The sequence below is a fragment of the Scyliorhinus canicula genome, chromosome 8 (assembly GCF_902713615.1).
Source record: "Scyliorhinus canicula chromosome 8, sScyCan1.1, whole genome shotgun sequence".
NCBI lineage: Eukaryota > Metazoa > Chordata > Chondrichthyes > Carcharhiniformes > Scyliorhinidae > Scyliorhinus > Scyliorhinus canicula.
In genome coordinates, this window is record NC_052153.1 from 195,622,538 (window position 1) to 195,642,445 (window position 19,908).

The window sequence follows — 19,908 nt, forward strand, 5'->3', positions numbered from 1 at the left end:
TCCACCAACCTGAATGGCTAGCAGCTCTGAAGACCCAACAGTACTACCGGGAGAACTGGCTACTGTTAGAACTACAGGTGGCCCCAGGTTTCTCAGACCCTGGAGGAATGATGGAGGTAGCAGTGGCCATCTCTTGGGAGGGAATGGGAGGAGCCCGGGTGGTGGGGAGGGCAGGGGTTAGGAGTCAAGACGGCAAGGCCAGACGAGGACGGCAACCTTGGTTGGGGACTGGGATGGGGCTGAAAGCTGCTCCTGTAAGTGGGCCAGTAATGGGGACACCCCTTCCATTCCGACCCGAGCAGGGTGATATGCAGGACTTCCCCCAGTCCCTGAGCCTCTCCCACTAGCTGTGAAACTGTGGCTGGGTGCAGGAGGAAGCCCTTAGGTGACCCATAATTGAGAGTGAGTTGGTCACGCTTGGCCTTGCCCACCCCTGTTTAATTGTGGCTTGTTCTGGGCAGGTGGGTAGATCACCTGGGAAATTCAATGGGTGTCCTCACTTGCAAAGCCACTGCTGGCAGACCCAAAAAATCTGCTCTGGAACTCTCAATTCATCAGCCCCCTTCATGCCATTTTCAAATCACTATACGTCATGTCTCAAAGGGAGAGTACGAATGAGGTAGTTGAAGAGGAGGGGAGGGAGAAATTGAGTCTGCAGATGATGAAGAGTTCCTGCACTGATTGGAGTAGGGTTAGGGGGGGGGAGCAGAGACGGGTACTGTTTGATCGGAGAAAGTAGGCGGTCTTCATTCTGGAGAGGATACTAATGGAAATCCTTCGTTTTCTGGCGGGAGGGGTCATTAGAGCTGGAGGGAGAGATCCTGGGTGCTCATCACTGGTGATAGGCCAGGACCTTGTCAATGTGATGTTCTCATTGGTAATGGTGCCTCTGAAGAGCTGGGAAGCCAATCAGATGTCAGGTGGGAAAATGAGGAAGACAGTTAAGAACAGACCTTCCGCAGAGTAGGCAGTGCCTCCCCTGGAGCGCCAGGGACATCACTGCTGCTTCTTGGCATCCCCGAATTCAGGCCTAGAGGCAGCAGTAACTCAAGCAAGAGAAACAGCTTCTTCTTTCAGGGTCTAGACACTTCTACCTCCGGACAGTGGGCGGCAGAGCCAAGATAGAGAGAGAGAGAGACAGCTGCTCCCACCTTGAGGTCCAATGGTTTCTTCTGGGTTCTCTCCAAAAAACTCCACCTCAGCAACGACACTCGGGCCTTATCCGCCATCATACAGTCACATTTAAAGGGTTGCATGTTCTGGGTTAGCTATCAGGGTTAGGGGTTTGGAATTATGGGTTAGGATTAAGGGCTAGGGTTAGGGAGAAGGGTTAAGGGTTAGAGATTAGGATTGGCTGTTATGGGTTAGGCACAGGTGTTGGGGTGAAGGTCACAGGTTAGGGGTGATGATTAGGGCTGATGCTTAGGGGTGAGGGTTATGGATGGAGATTAGAGGTTTAGAATTAGGGGTGGGGTTCAGGCTAGGGGTTACGGGTTAGGGGTTAGGGAGAGGATTAGGGTTTGGAGTTTACTGGTTAGGAATAGGGTTAGGAGTTAAAGGTTATGGATCAGAAGTTAGGGTTAGGTCGAGAAGAAACTGGTGCTAGTCCCGATGGAGGTGGTGGTGAGGCCTGGCGATGACACAGCTGAATGTAAGGCCATTTCTGTTGATTCCCTTGGCTCCTATCTCTTTTATTTTGTATTTATCACTTTCGGTCCATGAATCATTAATGGAGATGAACCTTTGAGTCGAGCAGAGGAAATAAGGAACCCAAAGTGTCAAAATAGTAAAATTGTACCATGTGCTGTAAAGTTTTGTGTTTTAGAGAAAAGACGCCAGACTTTATGACACCCAAGGGATTGGAGGGGTTTGTTTCGATTGGCTGATTCGTGGCCAATGCACTGGCCAAGGACAATATTCTGCCTGACCATTGACAGCGATTGGGTCCTGTCAGTTGGGTTATTTTGGAAAGAGCCTCAGAGAAACCATTGGACCCTCAAGGTGGAAGCAACTTTCACTCTCTGCTGCCTATTGTCTGAAGGCAGAGGCTTCGAGACACTGAAAGAAAAATCTCTCTGGTTAAAAGGCGAGTTAGAGGTTAGATAGGAGTTAACCAGTTGGATTTGTTGCCTATTTAATTATCGTTATTGTTAATAATAAAACGATTAATTGTGTTTAAATTTACAAACCTGTGATTCTAGTTTCTGGGCTGCCGGAGACTTTGAGTATTTTAAAATAAAAGTTAAGTTTAACCGTATTGTGACTCCAGGTGAATTGGGACTGGAACTGGCCCTGTGGTCAGATCACCGAGTTGGCTCTCATCCCTCAGCTTCTCCAGCTCACTTTCCGGAGGATTCAGCCCAATCGTTCGGACAGAAAGACATTTGGTACGGTTCAAAAACCCGCTGTTTACCCGCTCTCTGCCATTTCACACATCACACTAAACTTATACCCAGTATCCCTGAGGTGGCCCCTCAAAATGAGGGTTCAGGGCCGTGTACTCACTCAGACAGCGCAGATTGCTGATTTCCCATTGCAAATCCTCCCCGCACCTCACTGTGCCATCTCCTCCAGACATGAAGTAACCAACGTGACACTGGTACACAGCATGGCTCCTGGCAAGGTACACGGTGCTCAAATCCTGCAGAAGGCAAACCACCACTATTATTATTATGGGCTGGATAGGGCAGCAGCGAGGGAGGCTGCACAGAAACAGTGGGGTGAAAAGCAAGGAGAGAAATTTCCTGAAAACAGGCAGGGAAGGAACCGCTGCGAGGTCCTGATGCTGAACTCAGCATGCACTGTGGGAGTCAGTCAGGTCGAGCAGGGACACCAGTTCAGTGGCATGATCGTAGCTGCCAGGGGCACTGATGGTGGAATGGTCACATATCTGAGCGAAAGAGAACAATGTGGTGAGAACACTGGAACCTGGCTTGGGCTGAGGTTAAGAACATGCATTGCGAGGGTACACTGTCCAGAAGATAGACAGTCAATACTTACAGATCATCCAATCAGCACCTAAAGATCGTCCGGTCATCACCTAATCATCACCCAGTCATCACCCAGTCAGTCATTGCCCAAGCATCACTCACTCATCACCCAATCACACGACTACTAACATCGAAATGGACGACAGCCATAGATACTTGGCAATACCACCACCTGGACTCCAAGTCAGTCAGCACCTTGACTTGGAAAGATATCACCCTTCTGCTACTGTCACTGGGTCAAGGAGCTTCCTCAAAAGGGTGGGTGTACCTGCAATGGGGGAGGGGTGTAAATGGGTGGGTCGAATCAGTGATAGGGGATAGTGTACATGGGGAGAGTGTACATGGGGATGTGGGAGGGGAGTGAATGGGTGGGTAGAGTCAGTGATAGGGGAGAATGTACATGGGGCTGTGGGAGGGGATTAAATGGGTGGGTAGAGTCAGTGGGGAGAGTGTACATGGGGAGAGTGTACAAGGGGAGAGTGTACATGGGGAGAGTGTACATGGGGAGAGTGTACATGGGGATGTGGGAGGGGATTAAATGGGTGGGTAGAGTCAGTGATAGGGGAGAGTGTACATGGGGAGAGTGTACATGGGGATGTGGGAGGGGATTAAATGGGTGGGTAGAGTCAGTGATAGGGGAGAGTGTACCTGGGGAGAGTGTACATGGGGAGAGTGTACATGGGGATTGGGAGGGGAGTGAATGGGTGGGTAGAGTCAGTGATAGGGGAGAGTGTACATGGGGAGAGTGTACATGGGGATGTGGGAGGGGATTAAATGGGTGGGGAGAGTCAGTGATAGGGGAGAGTGTACATGGGGAGAGTCAGTGATAGGGGAGAGTGTACATGGGGAGAGTGTACATGAGGATGTGGGAGGGGAGTGAATGGGTGGGTAGAGTCAGTGATAGGGGAGAGTGTACATGGGGATGTGGGAGGGGAGTGAATGGGTGGGTAGAGTCAGTGATAGGGGAGAGTGTACATGGGGAGAGTGTACATGGGGATGTGGGAGGGGATTAAATGGGTGGGTAGAGTCAGTGATAGGGGAGAGTGTACATGGGGAGAGTGTACATGGGGAGAGTGTACATGGGGGTGTGGGAGGGGAGTGAATGGGCGGGTAGAGTCAGTGATAGGGGAGAGTGTACATGGGGAGAATGTACATGGGGATGTGGGAGTGGATTAAATGGGTGGGGAGAGTCAGTGATAGGGGAGAGTGTACATGGGGAGAGTGTACATGGGGATGTGGGAGGGGAGTGAATGGGTGGGTCGAGTCAGTGATAGGGGAGAGTGTACATGGGGAGAGTGTACATGGGGAGAGTGTACATGGGGAGAGTGTACATGGGGATGAGGGAGGGGATTAAATGGGTGGGTAGAGTCAGGGGGGAGAGTACATGTGATTTCTATACAAACCTGGACAAATCCGTTTTCTAGTTGTGGTGGAACTGGACAACTCCTCTCGGGAACAATCTCCATCGCAAAGCAATGAGGTTCCAATTGGCTGGAAGAAACCCAGAGAAAACAATCACTTATTCACTGTCCTCTGAGAACTGCTCAGGTACAGAGGGATCTGGGCGTCCGGGTACATGTGTCTTGTGAGAGTACCTTTAAGAAATGGGTGTTTACTGCTGCAGTGATGTCAGAAAGTGGGTGAAGCTCGGCTGTCTGTCAGCGTTTTACTTTCGTTTTAGGCTATTTACTGCAGGGTGTGTTTATGTTTCGTTTTCAGAGCTGGATAGCTGCAGTCACAGCCAGGAGGTGTAATCTAAAGAACGTAAATTGATCCTTTGGTGATTTAAAACTAATAACTGCTCACAGTAGTGACTTTAACCTGATGTGCTTCTGTTAAAAGATGTTTTAAGTCTTATGGATGTTAAAAGGAAAGTGAGAATTACTTAGTGTTGTATTCTTTGGGAGTTATATTTGAATTAATGGTTGCTAAGATGTTCTCTGTATGTTTTAAAAAGGTTAATTTGAGTTCATAGAATAAACATTGTTTTGCTTTAAACGATACTTTTCCATTTCTGCTGTACCACACCTGTAGAGTGGGCCGTGTGCTCCCCATACCACAATCTATTAAAAGTTGTGGGTCAGGTGAACTCCATGATACACTTTGGGGTTCTCTAAACCCTGGCCCATTACACATGAATCATAAAAGGTGAGTCTGCCGGTACAGGAGATCAAGCAGGCTCTTGGGGTAAGATCGACCGGCTGCGTCGTGCCCAACACGTGACACAATGTGGCCGGTAAATCTCACCTCTGGCAAGATTTACCTGGCTCGCTATGTCTCGCGACATCTAACAGGATCTGGCAAGACCTCGCAATCTGCATCCCGCCCACAATGGGCAGGACCTAAATTTGCATATTCACGTGTGTAATAAGGCACATTTGAATATGTCCTCACCCGAGTTACCCAAGGGGCGGAGTCTAACCCCCGCGCCTCGGGTCCTTAAGCGAGCGCCCGTTAGCACAGTTCTCCACCAACGCGGACCAGGCGTACTGGCAGCTGGTGGGCAGGGATTGCCCAGGCAACCAGGGGCCCCTGGGTGGTTGGGATGTGGGGTGGTTGGGATGTGGGGTGGTTGGGATGTGGGGTGGTTGGGATGTGGGGTGGTTGGGATGTGGGGTGGGTGGGATGTGGGGTGGTTGGGATGTGGGGTGGTTGGGATGTGGGGTGGTTGGGATGTGGGGTGGTTGGGATGTGGGGTGGTTGGGATGTGGGGTGGGTGGGATGTGGGGTGGGTGGGATGTGGGGTGGTTGGGATGTGGGGTGGGTGGGATGTGGGGTGGTTGGGATGTGGGGTGGTTGGGATGTGGGGTGGTTGGGATGTGGGGTGGTTGGGATGTGGGGTGGTTGGGATGTGGGGTGGGTGGGATGTGGGGTGGTTGGGATGTGGGGTGGTTGGGATGTGGGGTGGTTGGGATGTGGGTGGTTGGGCTGTGGGGTGGTTGGGATGTGGGGTGGTTGGGATGTGGGGTGGTTGGGATGTGGGGTGGTTGGGATGTGGGGTGGTTGGGATGTGGGGTGGTTGGGATGTGGGGTGGTTGGGATGTGGGGTGGTTGGGATGTGGGGTGGTTGGGATGTGGGGTGGTTGGGATGTGGGGTGGTTGGGATGTGGGGTGGTTGGGATGTGGGGTGGTTGGGATGTGGGGTGGGTGGGATGTGGGGTGGGTGGGATGTGGGGTGGGTGAGCACTCTGACTGTCTCCGAGCTGGGGAGAGAAGATTCAGCCGGCTGCTACCTGGATGGTGTATCTTCGGGAGAAAGCTTGGACAGGTTGGGTCTGGGCGGGAAGGAGAACGAGAGGTGATCTTATTGAAACAAAATCCTGAGGGGATTTTGGGTTGGATGCGGGAAGGATTTGGGAGAGACTGTAATCTGGGGTCTCCCTTTAAAAATCAGGGAAATTCATTGAGGGCAGAAGAGGATATTGGTCCACTTCGAGGGTCGTGAATCTATGGAACGCTTATCCACGGAGAGTGATGGAGGGAGGGAGGGGGCGGGGGGGTCTAACGTGATGGGAAGGGCGTGGGTGGGCAGTTTAAGGGGATGGGAAGGTGATGGGGAGGGAGGAGGAAGGGGAGGGAGGGTTTAGAGGAATGGGGAGGGTGTGATGGGGGCAGGGTGGGGGCAGGAGGATGGGTGCAGAAGAGAGGGGATTAGAGGAGAGGGGCTATGAGGAGGGGTGGGGAGGGGGAGGGTGAGGTGAGGAGGGAATGGGGTGGGAGGATGGGGATAGGGGACGGGTTTTGGGGAGAGGTTAGGGTATGGAGAGGTGGTGGGGGATGTGAGGAGTTAAGGGGAGGAAGAGGGTTGATGAGGAGAGAGGGGGTGGGGTAGGACTGAGGGAGGGGGTTGGGGGAGGTGTGGGAAGGAAGAAAAGCGGAGCTAAGGCTACAGTCAGATCAGCCATTATTTTATTGAACGGTAGGACAGGATTGAGGGGCCAAATGGCTGCCACCAGCTTCCAAACTGGACAGATGTACCTTGGCAGCTCACTCAGTGATGCATGAACCATAATCCCCCCGGAAACATCGACTGAGCTGGATAATTCCTCACCCTGGCCCTGTGGTTCAGAGTGACAGGAGAATGGGAATGCTTAAACAATGGTATCAATTCCTCCTCTGGACATCAGGAACAAGACCAGGCCACAGCTGCGGCCATCATTGTCCCAGCAATCATCGGAGAAATGGTAATTTATTGAATAACAGCCTTGGTTATTGGCCCTGAGTTTGTGCCTGTAAAGCAGAATGTCCTCCTTTAGCTCACCGTAAATATTCCATTTCTCCGGATACACACTTCTCCGATTGTAGTCGATCTCCATCACAATTCCTCCCACCCTGACTGGGAGCCGGATTGTCACATCTTCTCGATCGCTGTCTCCTGCCATTTGCACAGGCGGCCCAGCCTGTCCAGCAACTCCAACGCCCGTCAACACCGCTTCCTGTAACACATTCTCACTCAGACGTTCCAAACAGACAATTCCAAATCCTCTCCCACACCATTAAACCCCTCCCACATCCCCATGTACACTCTCCCCATGTACACTCTCTCCTATCACTGACTCTACCCCCCATTCATTCCTCTCCCACATCCCCATGTACACTCTCCCCATGTACACTCTCCCCTATCACTGACTCTACCCACCCATTCACTCCCCTCCCACAGCCCCATGTACACTCTCCCCTATCACTGACTATACCCCCCATTCACTCCCCTCCCACATCCCCATGTACACTCTCCCCTATCACTGACTCTACCCCCCATTCACTCCCCTCCCACATCCCCATGTACACTCTCCCCATGTACACTCTCCCCTATCACTGACTCTACCCCCCATTCACTCCCCTCCCACATCCCATGTACACTCTCCCCTATCACTGACTCTATCCCCCATTCACTCCCCTCCCACATCCCCATGTACACTCTCCCCATGTACACTCTCCCCATGTACACTCTCCCCTATCACTGACTCAACCCACCCATTCACTCCCCTCCCACATCCCCATGTACACTCTCCCCATGTACACTCTCCCCATGTACACTCTCCCCTATCACTGACTCAACCCACCCATTCACTCCCCTCCCACATCCCCATGTACACTCTCCCCTATCACTGACTCTACCCCCATTCACTCCCCTCCCACATCCCCATGTACACTCTCCCCTATCACTGACTCTACCCCGCATTCACTCCCCTCCCACATCCCCATGTACACTCTCCCCTATCACTGACTCTACCCACCCATTCACTCCCCTCCCACATCCCCATGTACACTCTCCCCTATCACTGACTCTACCCACCATTCACACCCCTCCCACATCCCCATGTACACTCTCCCCTGTCACTGACTCTACCCACCCATTCACTACCCTCCCACACCCCCATGTACAGTCTCCCCATGTACAGTCTCCCCATGTACACTCTCCCCATGTACACTCTCCCCTATCACTGACTCTAGCCACCCATTCACTCCCCTCCCACATCCCCATGTACACTCCCCCCATGTACACTCTCCCCTATCACTGACTCTAGCCACCCATTCACTCCCCTCCCACATCCCCATGTACACTGTCCCCTATCACTGACTCTACCCACCCATTCACTCCCCTCCCACATCCCCATGTACACTCTCCCCATGTACACTCTCCCCATGTACACTCTCCCCTATCACTGACTCTACCCACCCATTCACTCCCCTCCCACATCCCCATGTACACTCTCCCCTATCACTGACTCTACCCCCATTCACTCCCCTCCCACATCCCCATGTACAATCTCCCCTATCACTGACTCTACCCCGCATTCACTCCCCTCCCACATCCCCATGTACACTCTCCCCTATCACTGACTCTATCCACGCATTTAATCCCCTCCCACATCCCCATGTACACTCTCCCCATGTACACTCTCCCTATCACTGACTCTACCCACCCATTTAATCCCCTCCCACACCCCCATGTACACTCTCCCCTCTCACTGACTCTACCCACCCATTCACTCCCCTCCCACATCCCCATGTACACTCTCCCCATGTACACTCTCCCCATGTACACTCTCCCCTATCACTGACTCTACCCACCCATTTAATCCCCTCCCACACCCCCATGTACACTCTCCCCTATCACTGACTCTAGCCACCCATTCACTCCCCTCCCACATCCCCATGTACACTCCCCCCATGTACACTCTCCCCTATCACTGACTCTAGCCACCCATTCACTCCCCTCCCACATCCCCATGTACACTCTCCCCATGTACACTCTCCCCATGTACACTCTCCCCTATCACTGACTCTACCCACCCATTCACTCCCCTCCCACATCCCCATGTACACTCTCCCCTATCACGGACTCTATCCACGCATTTAATCCCCTCCCACATCCCCATGTACACTCTCCCCATGTACACTCTCCCCATGTACACTCTCCCCTATCACTGACTCTACCCACCCATTCACTCCCCTCCCACATCCCCATGTACACTCTCCCCTATCACTGACTCTACCCACCCATTCACTCCCCTCCCACAGCCCCATGTACACCCTCCCCTATCATTGACTCTACCCACCCCCTCCCACATCCCCATGTACACTCTCCCCATGTACACTCTCCCCTATCACTGACTCTACCCACCCATTCAGTCCCCTCCCACATCCCCATGTACACCCTCCCCTATCACTGACTCTACCCCCATTCACTCTCCTCCCACATCCCCATGTACACTCTTCCCATGTACACTCTCCCCATGTACACTCTCCCCTATCACTGACTCTCCCCACCCATTTAATCCCCTCCCACACCCCCATGTACACTCTCCCCTCTCACTGACTCTACCCACCCATTTAATCCCCTCCCACACCCCCATGTACACTCTCCCCTATCACTGACTCTACCCACCCCCTCCCACATCCCCATGTACACTCTCCCCTATCACTGACTCTCCCCCACCCATTCACTCCCCTCCCACATCCCCATGTACACTCTCCCCTGTCACTGACTCTCCCCCACCCATTCACTCCCCTCCCACATCCCCATGTACACTCTCCCCTATCACTGACTCTCCCCATGTACACTCTCCCCATGTACACTCTCCCCATGTACACTCGCCCCTATCACTGACTCTACCCACCTATTTAATCCCCTCCCACATCCCCATGTACACTCTCCCCATGTACACTCCCCCCATGTACACTCTCCCCTATCACTGACTCTACCCACCCATTCACTCCCCTCCCACATCCCCATGTACACTGTCCCCTATCACTGACTCGACCCACCCATTCAATCCCCTCCCACAGCCCCATGTACACTCTCCCCTATCACTGACTCTACCCCCATTCACTCCCCTCCCACACCCCCATGTACACTCTCCCCTATCACTGACTCTACCCACCCCCTCCCACAGCCCCATGTACACTCTCCCCTATCACTGACTCTACCCACCCATTCACTCCCCTCCCACAGCCCCATGTACACTCTCCCCATGTACACTCTCCCCTATCACTGACTCTACCCACCCATTCACTCCCCTCCCACAGCCCCATGTACACTCTCCCCATGTACACTCTCCCCATGTACACTCTCCCCTATCACTGACTCTACCCACCTATTTAATCCCCTCCCACATCCCCATGTACACTCTCCCCATGTACACTCTCCCCATGTACACTCTCCCCTATCACTGACTCTCCCCATGTACACTCTCCCCATGTACACTCTCCCCATGTACACTCTCCCCATGTACACTCTCCCCTATCACTGACTCTACCCACCCATTCACTCCCCTCCCACAGCCCCATGTACACTCTCCCCTATCACTGACTCTACCCACCCATTCACTCCCCTCCCACATCCCCATGTACACTCTCCCCATGTACACTCTCCCCATGTACACTCTCCCCTATCACTGACTCTACCCACCCATTTAATGTGTAATAGGATTGAGGGGCTGAATGGCCTCCTCCTGTTCCTGTGTAAAGGGCTCGAGAGGCTCCCAGGAAGTCTCCCAGGCCACTCAGAACCTCCCCTCTGCGGATGTTAATTTTATTCCAATCCTTCTCCCTGATTTCTATACCCACGCTGTCCCTGTCACTGGTGGACACCCACACAAAATATTCATTCAGAACCCGACCTGCATCCTCCAGCTCTACTGTGAATCATTACTGTGGTCCTTAATGGGCCCTCCCCTTTCGCTAGTTATCCTTTTACCCTTGTAAAACTCAGGATTTTCCTTTATTTTACCTGCTAATATCCTTTCACGTCTCCTTTTTGCTCTCCTAATTTCCTTTTCAAGTGCCCCCTTGCACAATCTATGTACCAGCAGGAATTCTGCTGTTTTGAGCCCTTGCTATCTGCCATAAGCCTCTCTTTATTTCCTGATCCAATGCTGTATATCCCTCGATATCAAGGATTCACCCAGCCACGGCTGTGCTGTCCCTTCTGTGGCGACCGCCCCACGCCGACCCCTACCTCTTCGTTTGTCGGCGTCAGCCAGCACCACTGGTTGCCGCCGTTAAAAAGGTACCTTGATTTATGTCGGTGTGACCTGTGGTCACGCCGGCCTGACTTCGGCCCAGTCGGGCCGGAGATTTGCGGCAGACCCTGTGACCAGCACGTCGCGCCGATTCTCGCGATTCTGCGAGGCGCGCGCCGCAATCCCCATCGGCGGGCATTTTCGTGGGTCGGAGTATCGGGGTGACGATGTCGGAGCGGGATTCGCGCCCCCCGGGGATTCTCCGGCTCGGCGCGGGCTCGGAGAATCCTCCCCCTATATCCTGGAATATTGAGCTGCCAATCCTGCCCCTCCCTCAACCATGCCTCAGTGACAACAATGACATCATACTCCCATCTTTGTGCCCTCGATTCATCTGCTTTCTTTGTCAGACTCTTTACATTGAAGTAAATACCATCCAATCTTGCCAAACTCCCTCGTGACGTAGCTGTCCTAGAACCTCTGTGCCTTCCTGACTCAATTGATATCTCCTCTCATTTTGGCCAATCCATCTCTCCCTGCTGAACCGTCTCTCGGGATCCCAACCACTGCCAAGTTAGTTTGAACCCTCCCTCACAGCACGAACACACCTCCCTGCAAGGACACTGACCCCATTTCAGTTCAGGTGCAATGCACCTTGTGCAGGTCCCACTTTTCCCAAAAACGGTCCCAATGACCCAGAAATCTAAAGCCCTTCCTCCTGCACCATTTCTCCAGCCGCACATTCATCTGGAATAACCTCCTATTTCTTTACTCGCTAGCACGTGGCACCGGAAGTCATCCACAGATAACTACCTTCTAGGTCCTGTTTTTAAATTTTATTTCCGAGCTCCGCAAATTCTGCTTTCAGTACCTCATCCCTTTTTCAGCCAATATCATTGGTACCAATGTGAACCACAATATTGGTCTGTTTCTCTCCCCCTTCAGTTCACCATGCAGCTGTTCAGTGACATCCCTGACCCTGGCACCAGGGAGGCAACAGACCATCCGGGAGTGTCTTTTGCAGCCACAGAAACGCCTGTCTGTTCCCCTTACAATTGAATCCCCGACCACTATCGCCCTGACATTCCTCCTCCTCCCCTCCTGTGCAGCAGACCCACCCATGGCACCATGATGTTGGCTGCCCCTGCTTTCCCCGACACAGTCATCTCCCCCAACAGTATGCAAACTGGTACATGTGTTAGAAAGTGGGACGGCCACAGGGGACTCCTGCACTACCTGCCTTCCTCTGCTCTGCCTGCTGGTCACCCACACCCTATTTGCCTGTCCAACCAGTGACCACCTCACTGAACGTGCCGTTCACGATCTGCTCAGCATCCCGGGTGCTCCGCAGCGAATCCATCCTCAGCTCCAGCTCCTAAATGTTGTTAACATAAGAACTCGGAGCAGGAGTAGGCCATCTGGCCCCTCGAGCCTGCTCCGCCATTCAATGAGATCATGGCTGATCTTTTGTGGACTCAGCTCCACTTTCCGGCCCGAACACCATAACCCTTAATCCCTTTATTCTTCACCTTAAAAACATTTAATGAAGGTGTCGTGTTGTTTACTCTGGGGTAACACAGGCTGCACACGATGCAGTTAACTGATCAAGTATACACCAGATGTGGGCGTTGGTTCAATAAGATTTATTGAACTCCAGTAACGAAGCACACAGCTGCCTGTGGATTGGCTCTATGCTACTCGAAGTAAACTAACACTATCTAGACCAAACTAGCTCTGATCCACATGTAGAAGGTGCTGACGGATATGTACACCCTGACTGTCACTACAGTTGTCACCAATGGAAAGAGGCGGAGCACTGATGCCTCGTGTGTTTTATAGTTGGAAGTCCCCCTCTGGTGTTCTGTCTGGTGATTGGTCGTGTTCTGTTCTCTAAATTGATTGGCTCACCTGGGTGTCTGTCACTGCCTGTTTTTACCTCACGATGTGCAAGGGTGCATATTATGACGGAAGGAGCCTCAACTGCTTCACTGGGCAAGGAATTCCATAGATTCACAACCCTTTGGGTGAAGAAGTTCCTCCTAAGCTGGTTTAGCTCACTGGGCTAAACCGCTGGCTTTTAAAGCAGACCAAGCAGGCCAGCAGCGCGGCTCGATTCCCGTACCAGCCTCCCCGGACAGGCGCCGGAATGTGGCGACTAGGGGCTTTTCACAGTAACTTCATTGAAGCCTACTCGTGACAATAAGTGATTTTCATTTCCTAAATCTACTTCCCCTTATTTTGAGGCTATGCCCCTTTGTTCTGCTTTCACCCGCCAGTGGAAACAACCTGCCCGCATCTATCCTATCTATTCCCTTCATAATTTTATATGTTTCTATAAGATCCCCCCCGCATCCTTCTAAATTCCAACGAGTACAGACGACATTGGAAAGTTGATGCCCCTGATTCTGACTCGGCCTGTGCAGCTGAACACAGCCCAACTCCGCTGGCATTCAGAGAGAGAGAGAGAGAGAGTGTGGAAGACAATGTTACCACTTTCCCGTTCCTTGGCGAGTACGCCTCTCTCACAGGCTACTCCGAATGTGTACGGCTCACAGAAACACTGGCAAGCTGAACCAACCACGACGGCATGGCCATTGTTTTGGCATGGCCGGCATTGGCAAGGGTGAACCTCATTGATGTAGTCATCGATCGCCATTCGCAGGTAGTGTCTCTTCACCTGGGCACAGGGCACGTCCTTCACCAACTCGTGGAGGGGTGCCAGCTGAAGGAGAGAGGACAAGACATCAGGAACCGAACAGGGGAAAACCGTGATGAACCAAATAATGAGGGTCAGTACTGAGGGAGTACCGCACTGTCAGAGGGTCAGTACTGAGGGAGTGCCGCACTGTCAGAGGGTCAGTACTGAGGGAGTGCCGCACTGTCAGAGGGTCAGTGCTGAGGGAGTGCCGCACTGTCAGAGGGTCAGTACTGAGGGAGTGCTGCACTGTCAGAGGGTCAGTACTGAGGGAGTGCCGCACTGTCAGAGGGTCAGTACTGAGTGAGTGCTGCACTGTCAGAGGGTCAGTACTGAGTGAGTGCTGCACTGTCAGAGGGTCAGTACTGAGGGAGTGCTGCAATGTCAGAGGGTCAGTACTGAGGGAGTGCCGCACTGTCAGAGGGTCAGTACTGAGGGAGTGCTGCACTGTCAGAGGGTCAGTACTGAGGGAGGGCTGCACGGTCAGAGGGTCAGTACTGAGGGAGTGCTGCACTGTCAGAGGGTCAGCACTGAGGGAGGGCTGCACGGTCAGAGGGTCAGTACTGAGGGAGGGCTGCACGGTCAGAGGGTCAGTACTGAGGGAGTGCTGCACTGTCAGAGGGTCAGTACTGAGGGAGTGCCGCACTGTCAGAGGGTCAGTACTGAGTGAGTGCTGCACTGTCAGAGGGTCAGTACTGAGGGAGTGCTGCAATGTCAGAGGGTCAGCACTGAGGGAGTGCTGCAATGTCAGAGGGTCAGTACTGAGGGAGTGCTGCACTGTCAGAGGGTCAGCACTGAGGGAGGGCTGCACGGTCAGAGGGTCAGTACTGAGGGAGGGCTGCACGGTCAGAGGGTCAGTACTGAGGGAGTGCCGCACTGTCAGAGGGTCAGTACTGAGGGAGTACCGCACTGTCAGAGGGTCAGTACTGAGGGAGTGCCGCACTGTCAGAGGGTCAGTACTGAGGGAGTGCTGCACTGTCAGAGGGTCAGTACTGAGGCAGTGCTGCAATGTCAGAGGGTCAGTACTGAGGGAGTGCCGCACTGTCAGTGGGTCAGTACTGAGGGAGTGCCGCACTGTCAGAGGGTCAGTACTGGGGGAGTGCTGCACTGTCAGAGGGTCAGTACTGAGGGAGTGCTGCACTGTCAGAGGGTCAGTACTGGGCGAGTGCTGCACTGTCAGAGGGTCAGTACTGAGGGAGTGCTGCACTGTCAGAGGGTCAGTGCTGAGGGAGTGCCGCACTGTCAGAGGGTCAGTACTGAGGGAGTGCCGCACTGTCAGAGGGTCAGTGCTGAGGGAGTGCCGCACTGTCAGAGGGTCAGTACTGAGGGAGGGCTGCACGGTCAGAGGGTCAGTGCTGAGGGAGTGCCGCACTGTCAGAGGGTCAGTACTGAGGGAGTGCTGCACTGTCAGAGGGTCAGTACTGAGGGAGTGCCGCACTGTCAGAGGGTCAGTATTGAGGGAGTGCCGCACTGTCAGAGGGTCAGTACTGAGGGAGTGCCGCACTGTCAGAGGGTCAGTACTGAGGGAGTGCCGCACTGTCAGAGGGTCAGTACTGAGGGAGTGCCGCACTGTCAGAGGGTCAGTACTGAGGGAGCGCCGCACTGTCAGAGGGTCAGTACTGAGGGAGCGCCGCACTGTCAGAGGGTCAGTACTGAGGGAGTGCCGCACTGTCAGTGGGTGAGTTTTGGTGATTTATTTTGGGGTGATCAGTTTTAGGGATGGTGAGTGTGATAGGGGGAAAAATCAGCCAAGGTACAATGTTGGCACCCAGCATCCATTTTGTGACAAGCCAGGATAGGGTTTGCGTTCGTCAGAAGTGACATCGCAGGGAAAATGGTGTCCTGCGTGGACATAGCAAAGCTGAATCTGTCCACACCCTCAAAGATATTGGTACAAACACAAAGACACACCGATACGACACTCAACCTAAGATCCTCATCAAAGCTGAAACCACACAGCAATCAAGGGTAGCATTAGTTAAAACAAAGAGTAATGAACAGCCATTTAAAACACACAGACAGTAGACCGGGAATGGCTCACTTGTTAAAGGCACCCCCACTGGTTTCTCTGAATGTAACCCATGTGACCCGCCTGTGATGGGTCACTCCTGTTCTGTCATGAATGTGGAGTGATTATCAGGCTACCACATGGAAATATAATTCGATGTCTCTGACCGTTAAACGCAATGAAATAAGTTTGACGGGATGACTTCCAGTCAAGTTGAACTGTGTGAATGTATCTTTCTGCAAAGCGTAAACATACTGATTTTTGGAGGAGCACTGAGATAGACCACTGAGATAGACCACTGAGATAGACCAGGCACTTTCCCCACCGGAGTAAAATAAACTACTTCTGAAGACAGGGAAATTTTGGAAAGGTTCCTGTTCGGGACGGGGGCGGGTCAGTTTTGGGGGGTCAGTTTTGGGGGTCAGGTATGCGGGGGTCAGGTATGTTGGGTCAGTTCTGGGGGTCAGGTTTACGGGGTCAGTTTTGGGAAGAGTCAGTTTTGCGGGCTCAGGTTTGCGGGGACAGTTTTACGGGGTCAGGTTTGCGGGGTCAGTTTTGCGGAGTCAGTTTTGCGGGGTCAGGTTTGCGGGGTCAGTTTTGCAGGGTCAGTTTTGCGGGGTCAGTTGTGCGGGGTCAGTTCTGCGGGGTCAGTTTTACGGGGTGAGTTTTGCGGGGTCAGTTTTATGGGGTCACTTTTGCGGGGTCAGTTTTGCGGAGTCAGTTTTGCGGGGTCAGTTTTATGGGGTCAGTTTTGCGGGGTCAGTTCTTCGGGGTCAGTTTTGCGGGGTCAGGTTTGTGGGGTCAGTTTTGCGGGGTCAGTTTTGCGGGGTCAGGTTTGTGGGGTCAGTTTTGCGGAGTCAGTTTTGCGGGGTCAGTTTTGCGGGGTCAGTTTTACGGGGTCAGTTTTGCGGGGGTCAGTTTTGCGGGGTCAGTTTTGAGGGGGTCAGTTTTACGGGGTCAGTTTTGCGGGTCAGTTTTGCGGGGTCAGTTTTGCGGGGTCAGTTTGTGGGGTTAGTTTTGCAGGGTCAGTTGTGGGGGTCAGGTTTGCGGGGTCAGTTTTACGGGTTCAGTTTTGCGGGGTCAGTTTTGCCGGGGTCAGTTTTCCGGGGTCAGGTTTGCGGGTTCAGTTCTGCGGGGTCAGTTTTACGGGGTCAGTTTTGCGGTGTCAGTTTGCGGGGTCAGTTTTGCGGGGTCAGTTTTACGGGGAAGGTTTTGCGGGGTCAGTTTTGCGGGGTCAGTTTTAGGGTTCAGTTTTGCGGGGTCAGTTTTACGGGGTCAGTTTTAGGGGGTCAGTTTTGCGGGGTCAGTTTTGCGGGTGTCAGTTTTACGGGGTCAGTTTTGCGGGGTCAGTTTTGCGGGGTCAGTTGTGGGGGTCAGTTTGCGGGGTCAGTTTTACGGGGTCAGTTTTGCGGGGTCAGGTTTTGCGGGGTCAGTTTTGCGGAGTCAGTTTTGCGGGGTCAGTTTTGCGGTGTCAGTTTTGCGGGGTCAGTTGTGGGGGTCAGGTTTGCGGGGTCAGTTTTTGGGAGGTCAGTTTTTGGGGGTCAGTTATAGGGGTCAGTTTTATGGGGTCAGTTTTGCGGGGTCAGTTTTGCGGAGTCAGTTTTGCGGGGTCAGTTTTGCGGGAGTCAGTTTGCGGGGTCAGTTTTGCGGGGTCAGTTTTGCGGAGTCAGTTTTGCGGAGTCAGTTTATGGGGTCAGTTTGCGGGGTCAGTTCTGCGGGGTCAGTTTAGCGGGGTCAGTTTTACGGGGTCACTTTTGCGGGGTCAGTTTTGCGGAGTCAGTTTGCGGGGTCAGTTTTATGGGGTCAGTTTTGCGGGGTCAGTTCTTCGGGGTCAGTTTTGCGGGGTCAGTTTTACGGGGTCAGTTTTATGGGGTCACTTTTGCGGGGTCAGTTTTGCGGGGTCAGTTTTGCGGGAGTCAGTTTTGCGGGGTCAGTTTTGCGGGGTCAGTTTTGCGGGGTCAGTTTTGCGGGGTCAGTTTTGCGGGGTCAGGTTTGCGGGGTCAGTTTTGCGGGGTCAGTTTTGCGGGGTCTGTTTTGCGGGGGTCAGTTTTGCGGGGTCAGGTTTGTGGGGTCAGTTTTGCGGGGTCAGTTTTGCGGGGTCAGGTTTGTGGGGTCAGTTTTGCGGAGTCAGTTTTGCGGGGTCAGTTTTGCGTGGTCAGTTTTACGGAGTCAGTTTTGCGGGGTCAGTTTTGCGGGGTCAGTTTTACGGGGTCAGTTTTGCGGGGTCAGTTTTACGAGGTCAGTTTTACGGGATCAGTTTTGCGGTGTCAGTTTGCGGGGTCAGGTTTGTGGGGTCAGTTTTGCGGGGTCAGTTTTGCGGGGTCAGTTTTGCGGGGTCAGTTTTGCGGGGTCAGGTTTGTGGGGTCAGTTTTGCAGGGTCAGTTTTGCGGGGTCAGGTTTGTGGGGTCAGTTTTGCGGAGTCAGTTTTGCGGGATCAGTTTTACGGGGTCTGTTTTGCGGGGTCAGTTGTGCGGGGTCAGTTTTCCGGGGTCAGGTTTGCGGGTTCAGTTCTGCGGGGTCAGTTTTGGGGGGGTCAGTTATACGGGATCAGTTTTACGGGGTCAGTTTTGGGAAGGGTCAGTTTTGCGGGGTCAGTTGTGGGGGTTAGGTTTGCGGTGTTAGTTTTGGGGGTTCAGATTTGTGGGGTCAGATTTACATGGTCAATTTTACGGGATCAGTGGTGTGGGGTCAGGTTTAAGGGGCAGTTTTACAGGGTCAGGTTTGCAGGGTCAGTTTTGGGGTCTGTTTTGGGGGTTAGTTCTACGGGGTCAGTTTTGTGAGGTCAGTTTTGGGGGTTAGTTTTACGGGGTCAGTTTTGTGAGGTCAGTTTTGGGGGTAAGTTTTATGGGGTCAGGTTTGCGGGGTCAGTTTTGGGGGTCAGTTTTATGGGATCAGTTTTATGGGGTCAGTTTTACGGGGTCAGTTTTATAGGGTCAGTTTTATGGCATCAGTTTTGGGGGTCAGTTTTGTCGGGTCAGTTTTGCGGGTTCAGTTGTACGGGATCAGTTTTGCGGGGTCAGTTTTTTGAGGTCAGTTTTTGGGGGTCAGTTGTAGGGGTCAGTTTTATGGGGTCACTTTTGCGGGTTCAGTTGTATGGGATCAGTTTTGCGGGGTCAGTTTTTTGAGGTCAGTTTTTGGGGGTCAGTTATAGGGGTCAGTTTTATGGGGTCAGTTTTGCGGGGTCAGTTTGCGGGGTCAGTTTTGCGGGGTCAGCTTTGCGGAGTCAGTTTTGCGGGGTCAGTTTTGCGGGGTCAGTTTGCGGGTTCAGTTTGCGGGGTCAGTTTTAGGGGGTCAGTTTTGCGGGGTCAGTTTTGCGGTGTCAGTTTTACGGGGTCAGTTTTGCGGGGTCAGTTTTGCGGGGTCAGTTTTACGGGGTCAGTTTTACGGGGTCAGTTTTGCGGGGTCAGTTTGCGGGGTCAGTTTTACGGGGTCAGTTCTGCGGGGTCAGTTCTTCGGGGTCAGTTTTGCGGGGTCAGTTTTACGGGGTCAGTTTATGGGGTCAGTTTTGCGGGGTCAGTTTTGCGGGGTCAGTTTTGCGGGGTCAGTTTTGCGGGGTCAGTTTGTGGGGTCAGTTTTGCGGGGTCAGTTTTGCGGGGTCAGTTTTGCGGGGTCAGTTTTGCGGGGTCAGGTTTGTGGGGGTCAGTTTTGCGGAGTCAGTTTTGCGGGGTCAGTTTTGCGGGGTCAGTTTTGCGGTGTCAGTTTTGCGGGGTCAGTTTTGCGGGGTCAGTTTTGCGGGGTCAGTTTTGC

At 53.1% G+C, this 19,908-nt stretch overlaps 1 protein-coding gene across 1 annotated transcript in view; it reads right to left on the reverse strand.

The window, feature by feature from the left end:
* Positions 1–19,908, reverse strand: part of LOC119969951 (complement component C7-like) — a 61,351-nt gene that overhangs the window by 12,658 nt on the left and 28,785 nt on the right. The window contains exons 7-10 of the mRNA XM_038803918.1: positions 13,949–14,180; positions 7,252–7,426; positions 4,394–4,481; positions 2,506–2,641 (exon numbers count right to left, since the gene is read on the reverse strand). Of these exons, the coding sequence (XP_038659846.1) occupies positions 2,506–2,641; positions 4,394–4,481; positions 7,252–7,426; positions 13,949–14,180 (631 nt within the window). The remainder of the gene's footprint in view (positions 1–2,505; positions 2,642–4,393; positions 4,482–7,251; positions 7,427–13,948; positions 14,181–19,908) is intronic.